General features: G+C 38.1%; 1 protein-coding gene across 7 annotated transcripts in view; it reads right to left on the minus strand.

The window, feature by feature from the left end:
• The window catches only part of LOC119701247 (golgin subfamily B member 1-like), a 34,609-nt gene that overhangs the window by 17,410 nt on the left and 1,675 nt on the right, over nucleotides 1-15,524 (minus strand). For 2 of the 7 annotated variants that reach the window (XM_038137671.1, XM_038137667.1), the window contains exons 2-21: nucleotides 14,684-14,741; nucleotides 13,874-14,017; nucleotides 12,984-13,130; nucleotides 11,805-11,927; nucleotides 11,056-11,223; nucleotides 10,637-10,822; nucleotides 10,247-10,369; nucleotides 9,990-10,103; nucleotides 9,557-9,878; nucleotides 9,071-9,180; nucleotides 8,606-8,723; nucleotides 8,422-8,513; nucleotides 7,793-7,943; nucleotides 4,230-4,339; nucleotides 3,305-3,428; nucleotides 2,327-2,457; nucleotides 1,475-1,522; nucleotides 1,065-1,174; nucleotides 630-798; nucleotides 168-272 (exon numbers count right to left, since the gene is read on the minus strand). In XM_038137671.1, the coding sequence (XP_037993599.1) occupies nucleotides 168-272; nucleotides 630-798; nucleotides 1,065-1,174; nucleotides 1,475-1,522; nucleotides 2,327-2,457; nucleotides 3,305-3,428; nucleotides 4,230-4,339; nucleotides 7,793-7,943; nucleotides 8,422-8,513; nucleotides 8,606-8,723; nucleotides 9,071-9,180; nucleotides 9,557-9,878; nucleotides 9,990-10,103; nucleotides 10,247-10,369; nucleotides 10,637-10,822; nucleotides 11,056-11,223; nucleotides 11,805-11,927; nucleotides 12,984-13,130; nucleotides 13,874-14,017; nucleotides 14,684-14,728 (2,640 nt within the window). In that variant the 5' untranslated portion in view covers nucleotides 14,729-14,741. Of the gene's footprint in view, nucleotides 1-167; nucleotides 273-629; nucleotides 799-1,064; nucleotides 1,175-1,474; nucleotides 1,523-2,326; nucleotides 2,458-3,304; nucleotides 3,429-4,229; nucleotides 4,385-7,791; nucleotides 7,944-8,421; nucleotides 8,514-8,605; nucleotides 8,724-9,070; nucleotides 9,181-9,556; nucleotides 9,879-9,989; nucleotides 10,104-10,246; nucleotides 10,370-10,636; nucleotides 10,823-11,055; nucleotides 11,224-11,804; nucleotides 11,928-12,983; nucleotides 13,131-13,873; nucleotides 14,018-14,683; nucleotides 14,742-15,524 lie in introns of all 7 variants that reach the window. The other 5 variants (XM_038137665.1, XM_038137666.1, XM_038137669.1 and 2 more) reach the window with 5 other exon arrangements.

Genomic DNA, 15,524 nt, shown 5'->3' on the forward strand with positions numbered 1-15,524 from the left:
GTACCCAATTTAAAGTCACAAGATGTTCTTCTTTAGATTGTTTTAGCAAACAGAAAGCTCAGTGTATGAAATTTAAAGCAGCTCATGCTGTCACTTTTGCTGACATTTAAATGGGCCATGAAAAATGAACACAGGATTTCTTCTCTTACATTATTTTTATAAATTACCTTTTCTTTCAGGGTAGCGACTCTTTCCGTGAGATCACTGATGGCTGTTTTCTGCTCAACGTTCTCCACTTCATACACACTGCATTTCTTTAAGGCTTCATTCAGCTTAGCATTAAAAAGCAAAAGTTCATGTGACAGAAATAAATAGAATTCTATTAAAATTGTGATATTACCAGTTACAATATTGAGTTTACACAACAGTGAAGTTTATACTTTTAAATTCATAAACAAAAACTTATCAGCCCAATAAAATGTAAATACTTTCATGCAAAGCTGTGTTGGGTCTAAGAAATCCTTACACCAAACTTAAAGCAAAGCAATTAAATGAACAAAACTGTAAAGACAAAGTACAAACTTTGAGACTGGGAAAACAGCAATAATTCTGTTGGGATACAAATCAAAAGTTATGGTTAAAGCTCACCAGTTCTAGTAAGTGAAATAGTAACTAAAATTTTAACTTACTTTTTGCTCGACATGCACAAACTTTTCCCCAAGCTCTTTGTTCAGAGTATCCTTTTCTTGAAGCAGTTTCCTCAAAGTTTCAACTTGTTCCAGCTTTTCTGTCGTGCTCGCCAGTTTTTGTTCTCTTTCTCCAAGTGAATTTTCAAGGAAACTATTTCTGTCACTCAATCTGAAAATAAAATACATATTTAGACATTTAGAAAACAAAGCTTGCATTAAGTTTTCTAAACCTACTAACTCCAAACTAAGAGAATCATTATTTTTACGCTTTCTGCTTAAACTTCCAAGTATAAAAATAACACAACTGCAAACAGAAACATGAGCCAAGTAATTGTTTTTTCAAGTGTTTTGAGAGATTATACTCCTCATTAGAAGTTGAAGTTTAAAGCAGAGAAAGCCAATGGTGTGTGGTGTTGTAAAGAAGCTTGGTTTTACCCTTTAAGCTGCTCATTCAAGCCAGAGATCAGAATCTGATGCTTTTCCACATCTCGCATTTGTTGGTTGCGCAATTGGGTGAGTTGAGTTTGCAAACGCTCATTTTCATTCTGCAACAAAGCAATGATGAAGAGCATTATCACACCCAGAGAAGCATGAGAGAACTTCACTGTGTTCACACAGCTTTTTGGAGGTTTCAAACACAGTACAAATCTCCTACTCTAGTCAGATCCACTGCACCAATTCAAAAATAAAACCACCAAAAAAAAAGTAAAAAAAAAAAAGTCGTACAACAGCAACCAACAACCAAAAGCAAAACACATCCAGAACCAACAGCAAGTAGGACAAACGTGGCAAACTCGTCACCGTTCATGAACAGAAGGTGGCATTTTGGAGGAGACAGAACACACCTGCACTGCCCTCAACAGCTGCCCTTCTTCCTCTACACCAAACGTTACCTGTATTGAAAGGCTTTGTTACAAGAGTCTCAATAATTAATTGCTTGTCTCTCATCTCAAAACCAGTCATTCTTTTTTATACATGTGCAACTTAACAGATAAAGAACTATGAATAATGCACCAAGAGTTTGAGTACAAGATCAGTTGCGTTACTCAGTGAAAATTATGGTTCCCAAATTACCACAGTGATTTGTCAGTCAGGCAATACTAAAAATAACTTTTCCTTTTAAAAGAACTCTACTGTTCTTCGTGTGGCCTTCAGTGAATGGTTTTAAAATATAACTATGTGTCTAGATAATATCTGGAGTTTAGATTGCATGTGTATCTATTTATATAAAATAATGGATCATTTTTATATAAGCAGTTTTTTCTCTAAAAATGTGTACATATGTATATGAAAAATTAAATACACACACACTCTTACAGAAAATAAACTTAAGAGATATAAGGAGTGGGAAATTCAAACGAGTCATAACCAAATCTAATTCTGGACTTTCTGGCAAAGACCTCCACAAAGAATTCTGAAAATCATGTTATCTTTTTACTAAGTTTCTACAACAAATAAAGCTTAATCCTAATCATAATTCTCCACATGCTGAACAAAAGCAACAGGCTTCAGCCTCAAAGCATAACACAGGATGTGCACACTCTCTGACAGCATAATTAATGAGCGCAAATGGGGCTGCAGCCATTTTTTGTCAGCTGCTAATTGATGGGTTTAGCTTACTGTAGGCTGTGATAAAAAGAACATAAACTCAGAATGATTTTCTTGCATCATAAGGTTTACACAACTCCAAAGCTCACCTGGAGAGCCTCCATTCTACCTTGAAGCTGAAATCTGTCTTCCAAATCCTGACAACGCTCTTCCAGAAAAAGTATTTGTTCCTGCAGTTGGTTTCTTTCCAATTCCAGCTCTTCGACCACACTCCGTAAACCTACTCAGGTCAAAGAAGGAAAATTCTTTCAAGAGAAGTCTACCAAAATTCCCAAAGTCTAGAAATGGCTGCAGCTCTTTATTCAAAGTTCTCATCAGCGTTGGGCACAAACAAATCTCACCTACTTCTAGTGGAAATGACTGAGGCACTACATCCCCAAAATTTAGATGGCAAAAGTACCCTTAACTGTTGGAAAACCAAAATAAGTTGCAGAGCTCATGAACTCAGAGGACCCAGCAGAAATATTCAAATATTGAGCCACCCCTATTGTGGCTCAACCAATAGTGCGGCTCATGTTACATTAACCACAAGCTGATCAGGTGCTTGCAGGATCATATATTAAGTAATTATTAATAAACTGGTCTGGTCCGACAATTTGCAAGTGAGCCCATTCCATCTTAACGATAAGATGTATTTGCAACCTTTACCACTGATTTAAAATCATCAGCATTAAAAACTGAGAAGTGTATTTTTAAATTAAGCAGCAATGGAATGGAATTCTGGTTTGCAACATAACTGTGATATAAACTGGAAACACATTCACAGGAACAACCCGTAACTTAAAACAAACGCATGATCTTGCCACATGGGATATTTGATGGGCATCAAAGCTCATCCAATTCCAGTGCTCAGCCATATTGATGCTGTACTTGTGAGCCAGAACTAGGCAGTTCATCCAGCACGCACATGCTTGGAAACGAAAAAGGAAGAATACGCAAGCCAAAAAAATCCAACAAAGATTAGAATACACCACAAATGGGCTGTTAGCTGAATTTGAAAACAAAAATAGACACAAAATGCAGATGCTGTGTGCATGCTTTCATCAACTGTCTAGTCGCTATCACACCTGCATTGGGTGAAGGGTACTCTGGCCACCAACCTCCCATGTTTTCTCCTTCAGCTGAGTCAGTGCTATCCAAGGTGACATTCAGTTCTTGGAAGCATTGTTTGCCATCGAAGGGGAATTCTTCCTATACACAAAACATGAGAAGAAGTTTAACTTCGAGAAGGAAGCAAGCAGGGGTAAGATAATTCAGCTACTAAAACCACAGTTTCAATCAGAAATCCCAAAACTCGGCACTGATTCGGGCACTTAAATGCAAGTATGTGGGATGGCTGTGAACTAGAGTGGCCTGCCCAGCTTCCAACTTTCCAGAAAAGCCAAGTCTCCCACAGGTTTTTTAGGATACCTGCAAGCCTTTAAAAACACCCTTGGCTATCTGAGAAGCTAATGGATAACAATGTTTGGATATCTTAATTAGTGCCCTGATTTCTGAAGTTAAAAGTTCTCTGAAGTATCAGTTAAGTAATTATTTTCTTCCAATGGTCTATTAATGGGAGAATGACATCCTAATTCTTAAAAAAGCTACCATTTTTTCATGCAAGGTACAGCACCACCTACCTAGAAGTCCACCTGAATGAAGTGGCACTAATTATTCAATAAAGCTCCACCAGCAAAAAGATTTGTAAAGATTTTATAGAAGCCAAAACCAGCCTTAACATCTGAAGCATGCACATGGCTTCAAGCATGGGAATTACTCCAGAGAGAACCTTGTGATTTTTCAGTGGAAAGGAGTAAGAGGTGCGATGCCACTGGAAATTCTCATCTTCTGGCTATGTACACGATCATTAAATTTATCAATCTTTTCAGTTCCTATCTATGTTCTTAAGCTCCTAATGTTCTAAAGACTAAAGCACCACATAAATAACAGTACTTTCCACATTTTTACGAACAGACAGGTAAAAATAAACTCACATCTCTTTGAACCTACCTGCAGCTTCCTGCTGGTCTGACTGCCTTTTCTTCTTGCCTGCTGCAGCCTGCCCATTCCTTGAACTGTGGCCAGTTCCTCCTCCAGCTCCTGCTGCCCTGAGACTATGGCTGGATCGGAGCAGCCAGGAAAGAACCAGTCATCCTCAATCAGTTTTGTGCCACAGGAAAGCATTTACATTTATATCAGACACTACTACATGAAAAGAGACCAGGGACAGGGTGAAGTCCCTACAAATGACTGACAGGAACAAGATTAAAGATTAAAATCCACTGCGTTCACCTTGTGATTTCCCTCCAACATTGCTATGTAGAACATAAAGTCTGAGTAGCTTACTAAGAAGAAGCAAACCAAAGTCTAACTTCACTTCTTCATCAGCTTCAAAAGAAGACTTTTTACAGGAGGGTGGAAAGGGTGAGGTTATACCATGCTAAGAAGGAAAGCCAATCAATTAAAATGCCAAATTACATCTCAATTCAATTTACCAGGTACAAATATACCTAATTCGTACGATAAAAACCACAGCTTTTTCAGCTGATGCCTTTTTAATCTCAGCAATCACACTCATTTTTATAAAAACTTTAATTTTAGTACAAGCTCTAATGCCAGATCATTTGAGGAAGTCACAAGCACGTGTTACACTGGCATCAAACCATCTTATCATAAATTAGTAACATCATTCTTTTCAGGACAAATACAGAATCACTAGTAAATAAACACACTGAATAAACTGAGAATATGAAAGCTTAGGTATGCATCCTGCTGATTGTTAGAAATGATTTGTCATCTGAATTGCATTCCCATCTGTTTTGTGGTACGACAAAACACGTTTGGGGTAAAGCTTAGGAAACAACACGATCCATGCAAAGCACACACAACAGAACAGCCAGGGAAAGGGAGGGCAAGTAAAGGTGGCTCCATATTTTAATTGAAAGTTACATTAGTTGGATAATTACAAATCTGGCTTTCAGTTTAATTACATGAATCCAAAGTTGTCCTCACAGCACACTCAGAGAATTTATGGCAATGCATCTGTGAGGTCAACACCAGGAACTATTCGGAGATTCAGCCCTACAAGGAATACCTTGCTTTCATTTGAGTTGGCCAAGGATTACTTATACCACAGATTTCCTTAACTCACAATTCCAGAGCACCTGCTAGATTTAAATTCTTCCTGTAATATTCTGAAATTACACCCCTAATGTTTGTCAGAAAAGATTAGTGGGGAGAAAAGGTAAAGAAAAAAACAATGACCCTTTTCAAGTGGCATTGATAAATTAGATTATACTTCTGATTTCAATTACACTTTGGCTTCTCACATTGTCAATTCGTAAGGGTTTTAAACACCCTTGTGTACTTTCTAAATTTGACACATTTTTTTAATCGTTATACACACTTTTTCAAGGCTGTAAAATTAAATGCTGAATTTTGATCACAAGCCTTAAACCTCTTAAACCTCTGCTGACAGGAACTGCCAGTTAAGGGGTTCAGAGAGTAAGATCTATTCCAAGTAAAAATTTAACCCCTCCTCTGACACTGTAACATAGGAAGCCAACAAAATGAGGCTTCTAAGTATCTGATGACAAAAAAACCCAATGAAATTACAACTGTCACAAGAATAATGGAAGTATAGAAACTGGAGCTTTAGAATGCTTTAGCACACTCAGACAAGTGATAAAACACTTCCAGTTAAATTGAGCTTTGCTCTAAGAACAATTAGTAAGTAAATACATTTTCTAATGTTTTACAGCAGCTCAGGAAGCTTTTCATTTGCAATTATCTAACATAAAAACCTGAAAAACTTCCCAGAACACCTTTTCTCAGATACACACTGCATATAACAAATTATGATGTGTCTGTACTTCCCCAAGTCACTATTGATGCTACATATTACATATGGCTTAAAATACTGGTATCTAATATTAATGCATGCAATTTCAGCAATTTATGGGATGGAATATTATTTTTTTACATACTACTGAATTTCAGATAGTATTAAGAATTAATTTGATTCTTACTTAGTCACAACCACTTGTGACAAGAAATTTGTCTCTAGATAAAACATAAATATGGAGTCAGCTGTTACTACAGTGAAGAAATGAAGATGACTTCATTAATATAAAAGAAGAAAGAGGTAGTGCAAGGCAGGAGAAACTCAAGTTAAAACCCAGCAGCTGTTACACGTATTGCTAAGATCCACAAACCATCAATGGCAGACCTTGCAAGGCACTGTTGGCAATTTTCTCCACAAGAAGCAAGAGCAGGAGAAATCAGCAACAGTACCTTGCAAGGGGCCATTGCTGCAGGAACCTGCATGCACAAAACTGATGGGAAACTGCTCTCCCTGGCTGCCCAGATCGCAGTGGAGGGTAGGAGTGGAGGGGGAAGGGACGCTCAGGGCTCACCAGGTGGAACGGCAGGAAAAAAGAAACAGAAAGATCATGCTACTCCCAAGGGGAAAAAAAAATGCAAAATTAAACCTGGACTGAGGCAGAGGAAATTTTACAAGTGTTATTAACATTGCATGTGGCTCTGTGGCCAGCACAGATGTGCTAACAGGTAGATTTGATGGAAGGGTATTCTTCCCTTTCAATACCAAAGCATAAATCCTTCAAAAAGAAGAGACGTGATCCTTAAAACATTTCTGTGCTTACACACTGAATTTTCAAATGGATCATGGAAATTAAAAATAATTCAGCTGCAGATTGAAGAGAGAAGGCTCAAATTAACTAACTGGATTAATTATGATGGGAGGTCCTGTGCATTAAAACCTGCCATTATTCCCCACGCCGTTAACTAAGGGGACAAAAATGGTAATTTATTTCAGATGACATGGAAAGAGCAGTAAAAGCTATCCAAAATTTAACCAGACTTTCCTAAGTTTTAATAGAAGCTACTTCAGTTTCTCATCAGCTGATTAATTAATAATTTAGCAAGCTCTAAAACCTGACATTACTTGAAATGCTATTTTCTGTAGGTAGTTTGATATTTTTAACCACCTCCAAGCCACTGCCAGTGAGCATTATTCAGCTGGTCTACAAGTGGCACCTACTAACAGATCACTAAACATCCTAAACAGAATTAATGAGACATTTCCTAAAGAGAAACTCCATGTCGGGTACATTTTGCTTAAGCACCACCTTCATTCCTTTAATTCAAACCAATGCTATAGTCCCCCACACTTTCACCAGCTCTCTATGCAGGCAGCTTTAATATTTCAGTGGGGAACTATTTATCATTGATAAAGTAATATTTTTTTATCATTTATCATATGCAGACAATAAGCCTGTCAAGCAGTCTAACAAAGCAGCAGCTCAAATGGCAAACAGAACAGCACATCTACTTAATAAAAATGATATAAAACAAGATGAATATATGAAAAACAAACTCGAGGGAATGGGAAAAAAGCACAAATTGCAAATTTCAGCAATTTCACTAACTATACATATTTTATGACTACAGAAATGAGTCATGGTGGTGTGCCATCAATTCGGTCTGAAGCACAACAGACACACAGAGATCTATAAAAACAGGATTGTTGTACTGGAAATAAAACAATTCACCTTCTCTCTCCTCCTCAATCTGAGCCATTCTCAAGGCCATGGCAGATTTCTCTTCTCGGACTTGATCCCGGGACTCCTCTGACTCTGGGACATTTTCCTGCCATTCCAAGAGCTGACTCTGCAGTTCATCCACACTGCCTGATTCACTGGCCTAACAAGAGAAATTCTGTATTAAAATAAATTTACCACACCTCTCAGGAAATGGAAATACACTGTAAGTTGGCAAACCACCATAATTCCATCATTTAACTTAAATAAAAATCTATGAAATTGGTAAATGCAGATTGTGGATATTGTAGATTATGTGAAAAACAAGTCCCACGAATTCATAAAGTATTAAAAATATTTTGTCTACAAAATGACAGCCACACTGTGATGACTCACATTAAACATAACTAAATAAACAGCAAACTGCTTGGAAAAATGTAATTTAAAGTGTGTGCAAGTAGGCAGAAATCAATCTTTCAGAGTAATTCAAAACCCGTCATCATGTTCTCCAACTGAATAGCCATTGACAATTCCATCTATCAATAAATTAATTCTCGGCTCTGAAATCCAGCTGACACACTTTTCAAAGTCTAATTAGCACCATTAATCAATAACTCATGCAAATCAATTTTCAAGTCAACCTGTGACGCTGCTCTCTTTGTAACTTGGTCAAGATCAGCCTGCAGCTTCCTCTGCTGCTCTTCATAGAGCTCCAGCTTTTTCAGCAGTTCTTCTACAAAAATAAAACAAATTTGGTTAATGAGAACACAAATAATTTATTTTTATCTCTTTACTTTGGATCATCTGCAAAACATTTTCTTTTACCATTCTGAGTTCCAATTTCATGCAACGACTGCAGTTTTGACTGTAGTTCTTCATTTTCAACTTCTAATTCTGAAACACGATTGCTTAAGGCAGATACATCATTGTTTTCTGAGGAAAACTGAAAGAAAACACAGTTATGGTGGTTTCAAACACAGCAAAATCACAACAAAGTCCTTCTTTTTATTCTTTAGTAGTAGCCAGAATAGCTGGTTTTTCTGATATTTAAAGTGCAATACAGCAGCTCTCTCAAACAAATTTACTCCTGAATGCTGGTAACGTAATTTGTACTAATTTTTATTTAAACTACATCTTGTATCAACCCTTTATGTCCATTCTATTTTCATACCTTAATTCATAAAGTATTTTAATATTCTAATTATGCCACAGTTTACTTTTTCCCAATCAAAACTCCAAGTACAGTAGCTGGAGAAAGACACAGAGCCTTAAACACCAAGCTGCACATACATTTTTCAGTTCATCCTCCAGCTGTTTGATTCTTGATTTAGACCAAGCCTTCATTTTCAAAAACTTGGCTTCAGATTTGCTGGCCTCTTCTGTTTTCAATTTCACTTGGACTAAGAAACAAGAAGCAGGAATTATTTAAAACTGTAGAGAGATTATTAATACAAACCTTGTGTGTAATTCCTTTAGCAACTGGAAGTTACACACTTCCAGTGAAGACACACACAAGACAACACACAAGACAACAGCACTTACAGAAAAACATAAGAATTAGACACAGTGACAAATTTACAGCTCATGTGATTATCCTGGTAATCCTCTAACCCTCATTATTATAGTACTTGATCCCTTTAAATACTGTGGCAATAACATTCCATCAAATTTCATGTAGTTCTAACTGCAGTAAGTATGAAATTGGCTCAAAACACGTACAAGTCTGGGGCAAAGAAATCTTTAATACTGTCAGTGACAACTGTTTAAATAGGATACCTTCCAATTCTTCCATCTTCTCTTTGGTTATAGATTCCAGATCTTTGACTTCTTTGGAGTTACTCTGCCCACCTGCACTCAACTCTGCCACTTGTTTCTGAAGCTGAACCAGGGCCTGGTCTTTCTCTTGCAGCTCAGTTTCATGTTTCTCTTTAATTTCATGCAGTTCAGCATTGTATTTCGCCTTAACTTTTGTCATTTCAAGCTCATGTTTCTCCATCATGTCTTTTAATTGGGCTCTCATTACATGTTTCTCAGCATCCAGTTTAGACTGGAGGTTTTCTTTTTCAGACAGAAGACGTTTCAGGTTTTCATTAATCTCCTGTTTAAAAAAAAAAAAAAACCACAAAAACCATTTATCATTTCATTGCAAAGTATTTTTCCTACCATTATCAAACATTATACCTGTACTCCTACTTATGGCATTTCTTACTTTCAATTGCTGGTCCTTGGCATCCAGCTCTTTTTGCAAGACATCAATCACCTGTGTCCTTCCCAGCATGACTTCTTCCTTTTCATGGAGCTTCTGTTTCAAAGCCTTTAGTAGCTACCAAAAATAAAAAGTTAAATAATCAAGCAATCTATAAAAGACTTATTTTTATTCTCCCAACCAGACACTTGAACTGTGTCACAGAGTTTAGTAATTACATGACTCCCAATTCAAGCTGCTGAGTTTCCAGAGCAACATACCTGTTCTAGGTCAGCACTTGCATCAGATTTAGCAGCTAATCTAAAAAGCTCCTGCTCATGTTTTTCTCTCTGTGCTTCCAGCTCCTTTTCCTTTTCCTGGATAATATTTTGAAACAGACGTATCTAAAACCAAAAAGAAAATAAATAATAAACCAGTTCACAAACTATAGTAAAACCACACTGAACTGTCTAACTAAAGGTACACAAAGATAATGGATTCCAAATTAAGTCTGAATTTTGCTTCCAGTAACATTAAATACACTAATTAGTCACGCTCATTCCTAGCAAGTTTCTAACAACTAAGCCCTAATGGCAGCCTCCTCCTCAAACACCTGGATTCTGCTTTTCCTAAGAACTGGATATAACTTTCGGAATCCTGCATTTACTTACATTTTCCACGTATGTAGCTTCTTTTCCTTGGAAATGCTCTCTTTCCTTGCTTTGAATGTTTTTCAGACTCTCAATCTGCTCCTGGAACAAGCTGCATTTTTCCTCACTGTCTCCCACCTTCTTGGTAAGGTTCTGCACCAGAATCTCCATGCTTTGCAGTGATGACTCCTTAGCTGCCAGCTGGTTCTTTACAATGCAAACCAAAAGACAATTAGCAGAAAAATGATACAGCAATCATGAAGCCTCTCCCTGGTAAGAACAAAATAAGCAAGTAAATATATCTATAATTTTAAGATAGTCAATAAAGAGCTTTTATTCACATGAGTTAACTGTATTTCAGAGAGGGACTGACTACATAACATATCACAATTCATTGGTGAAAGCTTAACAGAGATTTTATAACTGAGCTGCTAACATACCTTCAATTCTTCATTGGGCAGGAATATTTCATTGGCAGCATCACTGGATCCACAGGCTACCTGCAAATCCCTGATGTAAGCATCCCTTTCAGCCAGCTTCTTCTCCTTCTCTGCCAGCATGGCATCCATGTCAGCCCCGCGGCCGCGCTGCGCCTCCAGCTCAGCATCCTGAGGTGAAAAGGCAGAATTGTTTGTGGTCTGTGCTTCCACCTCCAGCACAGAAGAATGGTCTGCATCATTTCCTTACTGCCTGTGTTAGAGTACTCCAAATATTACAATCAGATCTATAACTGGCTCTGTTTGAAGTGTAATCATTATTTACTGAACCTTTCTCGCTCTCGAACTCTGCAGCACTCCCATTCCTGCCAACATCCCAGGAAGTTATGTCCACAAAACACCACAACATGAAATCAGCCCTTGCCTAAATTCCCTCCTGTCATGACCTATTTTTTCAATGAGGAAAATTGAAGCAAAACAGTACTTTTGTTCAAAATGCAAGATTTAAAGACAACATTGACCCACAGAGCTCAGATTTGTGTATCCTTCTCCATTCATCCAGGACTCCCTGCTCACTGAAGGCACAATGACAGAATTCCCACTGCCCTCGCTGAGGCTGTAAAATAACAATTCCTCCACACAAAAATCCAAGGATGGCTGTTCAGTAGCACAGAATTAAATATATCCTTAAATAAACATATTCAAACATAATCCTGCACCACAAAGGTAAAGTCAAGTCATGCAAAACACACCTTTTTCTGTAACTCTTCATTTTTTTGTGTGATCTGGGATTCCAGCTCTTCAATTCTCCTTCTCAGCACTAATATTTTCCCTCGATTCGCTGCAGCATTTTCCTGGTCTCCATCTTTTGATGCCTGCAAAAACAGGAGTTTGCATTCCATGAACAGGTAACTCCTGGGTTCTATACCTCTACTTAGTCTGATAATATTGGTGAAAAAAACAGACTTTACTCACAGACTCAGTTTCATTTCCCTTATATATTTCATAGTCCATGTAGAAGCTGGCACAGAATTTGTATTGAGCTTATAAAAGTCTTTGTATTTAAATTATTAATGATAATTACTGCTAAAAAGTGGACTGGAATGTGCAGCAAGGAGATTCACTTCCTCTGGCAATTGAAACTCAATCAGGCAAGTGTAGTCCATACATATCAGAGGGAAAAAAGGTAAATTCAACCATTCCTAAGCATGTTTTTAATCAGAATTTCCCCAGCTGTAATCGCTGCTTTATAGAAATTATCGGCCATTTCAAGAAATCAATTGCTAAGCATGTTTTGTCAGCCAAAAAAAGATCAGAAGAATAAATAGTTACTGCACATTTTTGTGGAAAACTAGAGATTGCAACAAACTGATTGTTACCTTTCCCTTCCAGCACAGCTTTAAAATACAAACCTCCCTAAAAAACTAAAGCCCCACTAAAGTTATTTTAGAAGCTACACCAAGTTCTACTCTGAAGAAATACAAGTTTACTTGCACAACTGTGTTACTGCCAACAGATCTGAGACTCTCTTGTTAACAGTAAAACACCTGTCACTTTCCAGCACTTAATTTACACTTTGCTAGTAAGGACAGTTACACATTTCCTAAGGAACAAGACAGGTTTTGTTTTCATTTCTTCTCCGAACATTATCTGCCTGATTTACATGTGCCAAAACTTTGAGTTGCTAATAGGATGAAGGAGTGAGAAATTTTTACTGAAACAATTTGAAGGGAATGTGCAATCTTCTGGATTTCTATTGAAAAATAGAAGAATTAAAAAGAACCACAGATGATCTGACAGTACCCCCTCAGTCTACCTTGATCCTAACCTGAGTCAGCTCCAAATTTGAATTTCCCCATTGAGTCCAGCATGGAAAACAGCCTACAGCACCCCAGAAATTGTGTCTGCTTTCAAATAGGAGAACACTTTACCTTTTTTGGTTCTGCTTTGGCCTCTAAGCCTCCTGCCACTGGTAACTGCTTCTTAAGTTCTTCCAGCTGCGAGGTTAATGATGCAACCTTGGCTTTGTTCTGCAGCTTCAGCTTGGAAAGTTTGGCATCAGCAGATTCCTTCTCCTCCTACAAACATCAAAGTCATGATGGACTAAATTAGCTACACGGACAACTGCCTCCTTCAATTCTACCATTAAAAAAAAAAATGAGAGAGGGAGAAATCTGAAGTGATTAACAAAAATTATCTTCCCTGAAGAGACATTACAATGTTTCATCTTCATTATTTAAATATTCTCTTCTTTATCTAAACATTCTTCACATGGTGATTATTACTGTATAGAAATCAAAACGTTATTATATAAATTTCCCTATTATTTTCATAGCATTTTTTTCATTTCACCTAGAAATTCTAGGCTTGGTTTTTTAATGAGAAGAATTATTTTTTTCATAAAAAAATACAAAAAGACAGACACCTTCATGATAGTGTACAAGCTTATTTCTTTTTTTTTTTTAGAGAACTCGATATACAGTGAGTTTTAAAACCTGCAGTATTTTAACACTTAGCTGTCCACATCCACAGATAAAAAGGGCAGAAAGAAATCTCTCCTAGGAAGAGATCAACCTCATGACTTTTTTAAAAAGAGTAACAAGCCCCAAAAAAACCCTTCAGGATATTAGATATAAATTCCTTCTAGCTCAATCCTGGAACAGAACACACGCTGGGAACAAGCAGCAATGTCCAGACCCCAGAATAGCTCCTTGTGACCACCCCAGAGCCGCTCTAACAGACTAGAAGCTTGCAGAACATGACCAGAAGGACGGAAGGGGCATTTTAAACAATGGTGATGACACAAACACACGCTCAGTACCTTTAACTGAAGATCTTTGCTCCGGAGCTCAGCATCCTTCTCCCTGACGAGCTCCTTGAGCTGTGCCAGCAGCTGCTCGGTGCTCGTCAGCTGCTCGGTCAGATCCGTCACCGCCGCGCTGCTCACGTCCCCGGAGCCTGCAGCCTGCGGAGACACGGGGACAGCTCAGCCTGGGGACATCCAGGGGGCTCCCCAAAAGCCAAATGGGGCACACTGACACTGCACTGCTCCTCAAACGCCTGCACCTCGTGTCCCACTCCATTACGACGGTCAGCAAACGCAATGCTAAAGCTTCCATGGGTTATGTGTACTTACAGCAGGCTGGTTCAACCAGGCCACATGGAATTCTAAACCTTAGGAGCTGCTGTAGCAATACTGGCCTGAAATACAGCAAAACCATCCGAGCATTCTAGGTACGAACACCTGAACTTCCTCATTCCCTCGATTTGTGTTGTGACAGCCAGCAGTGCTGCTAAATAAAATAAATACCCATAAAATATTGATATTGAATCTACTCTACCCAAAGATACCCTGAGGATGGAGCTTATGTAACTCCTACAGATGTTTCCTTAAGGCAGGATAAGCAGAGTGAGGCCAAGCACAACAGCTGTGGAAGGCACGAGAGATTAAACATCAAGGAGATAAGAAACAAGGACACAACCTGACTTTTAGAGCCCTAGAACTGCCATGGTAAAACCAGTCAAACAACTGCTTTATAAAAGAGAAAATACATATAGTTAGTGTATAAAAAATGAAAGATTCTGTGAGTCAGAGAGTCTTAAAAAATATTAACAGTAATTCAGTACTTACTGCTGTTTTGGAAGGAGAATCCTCTCCACTACCCCATTTCCACATAGTTCCACGATGGCTACGGAAAAGTAAATGAAATAATACCACAGTAAGTATGAGGGACACAAATAACTGTAATTAATTCATACTTCTATGTATCTCATTGTGAAATGCTTGAGAGTGACTTGCTCAGCTCTGACAGCACCTCTAATCTCCACTATACCACCAGTTGTTGAGAAATAACACTTGTCATTATGTACAAAATATGCATAACGTGCCTTTTTCTAAAAACTGCCAGTCAGTAGAATGCCAATACTTCCAAAAATAATCCAGAGAAGTCTTTACAGAGTAAATGCCATGAAGTATTATTCAGCACAGCTGCCTCCCCAACATATAAATAGAAGACACAAACCACATATAGTTTGCTAATATTTAACCTGACCTTAAACACTGCCTGTCACAGCAGGAAAGCAGGGATTACACCGACACAGATTTCTAAAAAAATCACACATTAAGGCTAAAACCATTAAATAACATCAAACTGCTTGAATTGCTGTGGCTGCTGCCTCTCTGAAAAGCACAACCAGCACTGCACCTGCCCAGTAATTGTCACTCTCAATTAGCAACACCCAGAGGATAATCATGTGTCCTTCCCATCCTGTGTTACAGATTTCTGAACCACACATGCACACACCAGGCCTGAGTTTGGAAAGCAGGTTAGAGTAAGCACCAGCACCCAGCTTATCTTTGAAAGAATGCAGCCTGACAGCAGAGGCTGCCTTTAAAGCACTTCATCACTCCAAAGCTTAACCCAGGAATCACAGCCTGCAACCTGTGGCCCACATCACCTACAATTCCAGAC

The sequence above is a fragment of the Motacilla alba genome, chromosome 5, assembly GCF_015832195.1.
Source record: "Motacilla alba alba isolate MOTALB_02 chromosome 5, Motacilla_alba_V1.0_pri, whole genome shotgun sequence".
In the NCBI taxonomy this organism is placed as follows: Eukaryota; Metazoa; Chordata; class Aves; order Passeriformes; family Motacillidae; genus Motacilla; species Motacilla alba.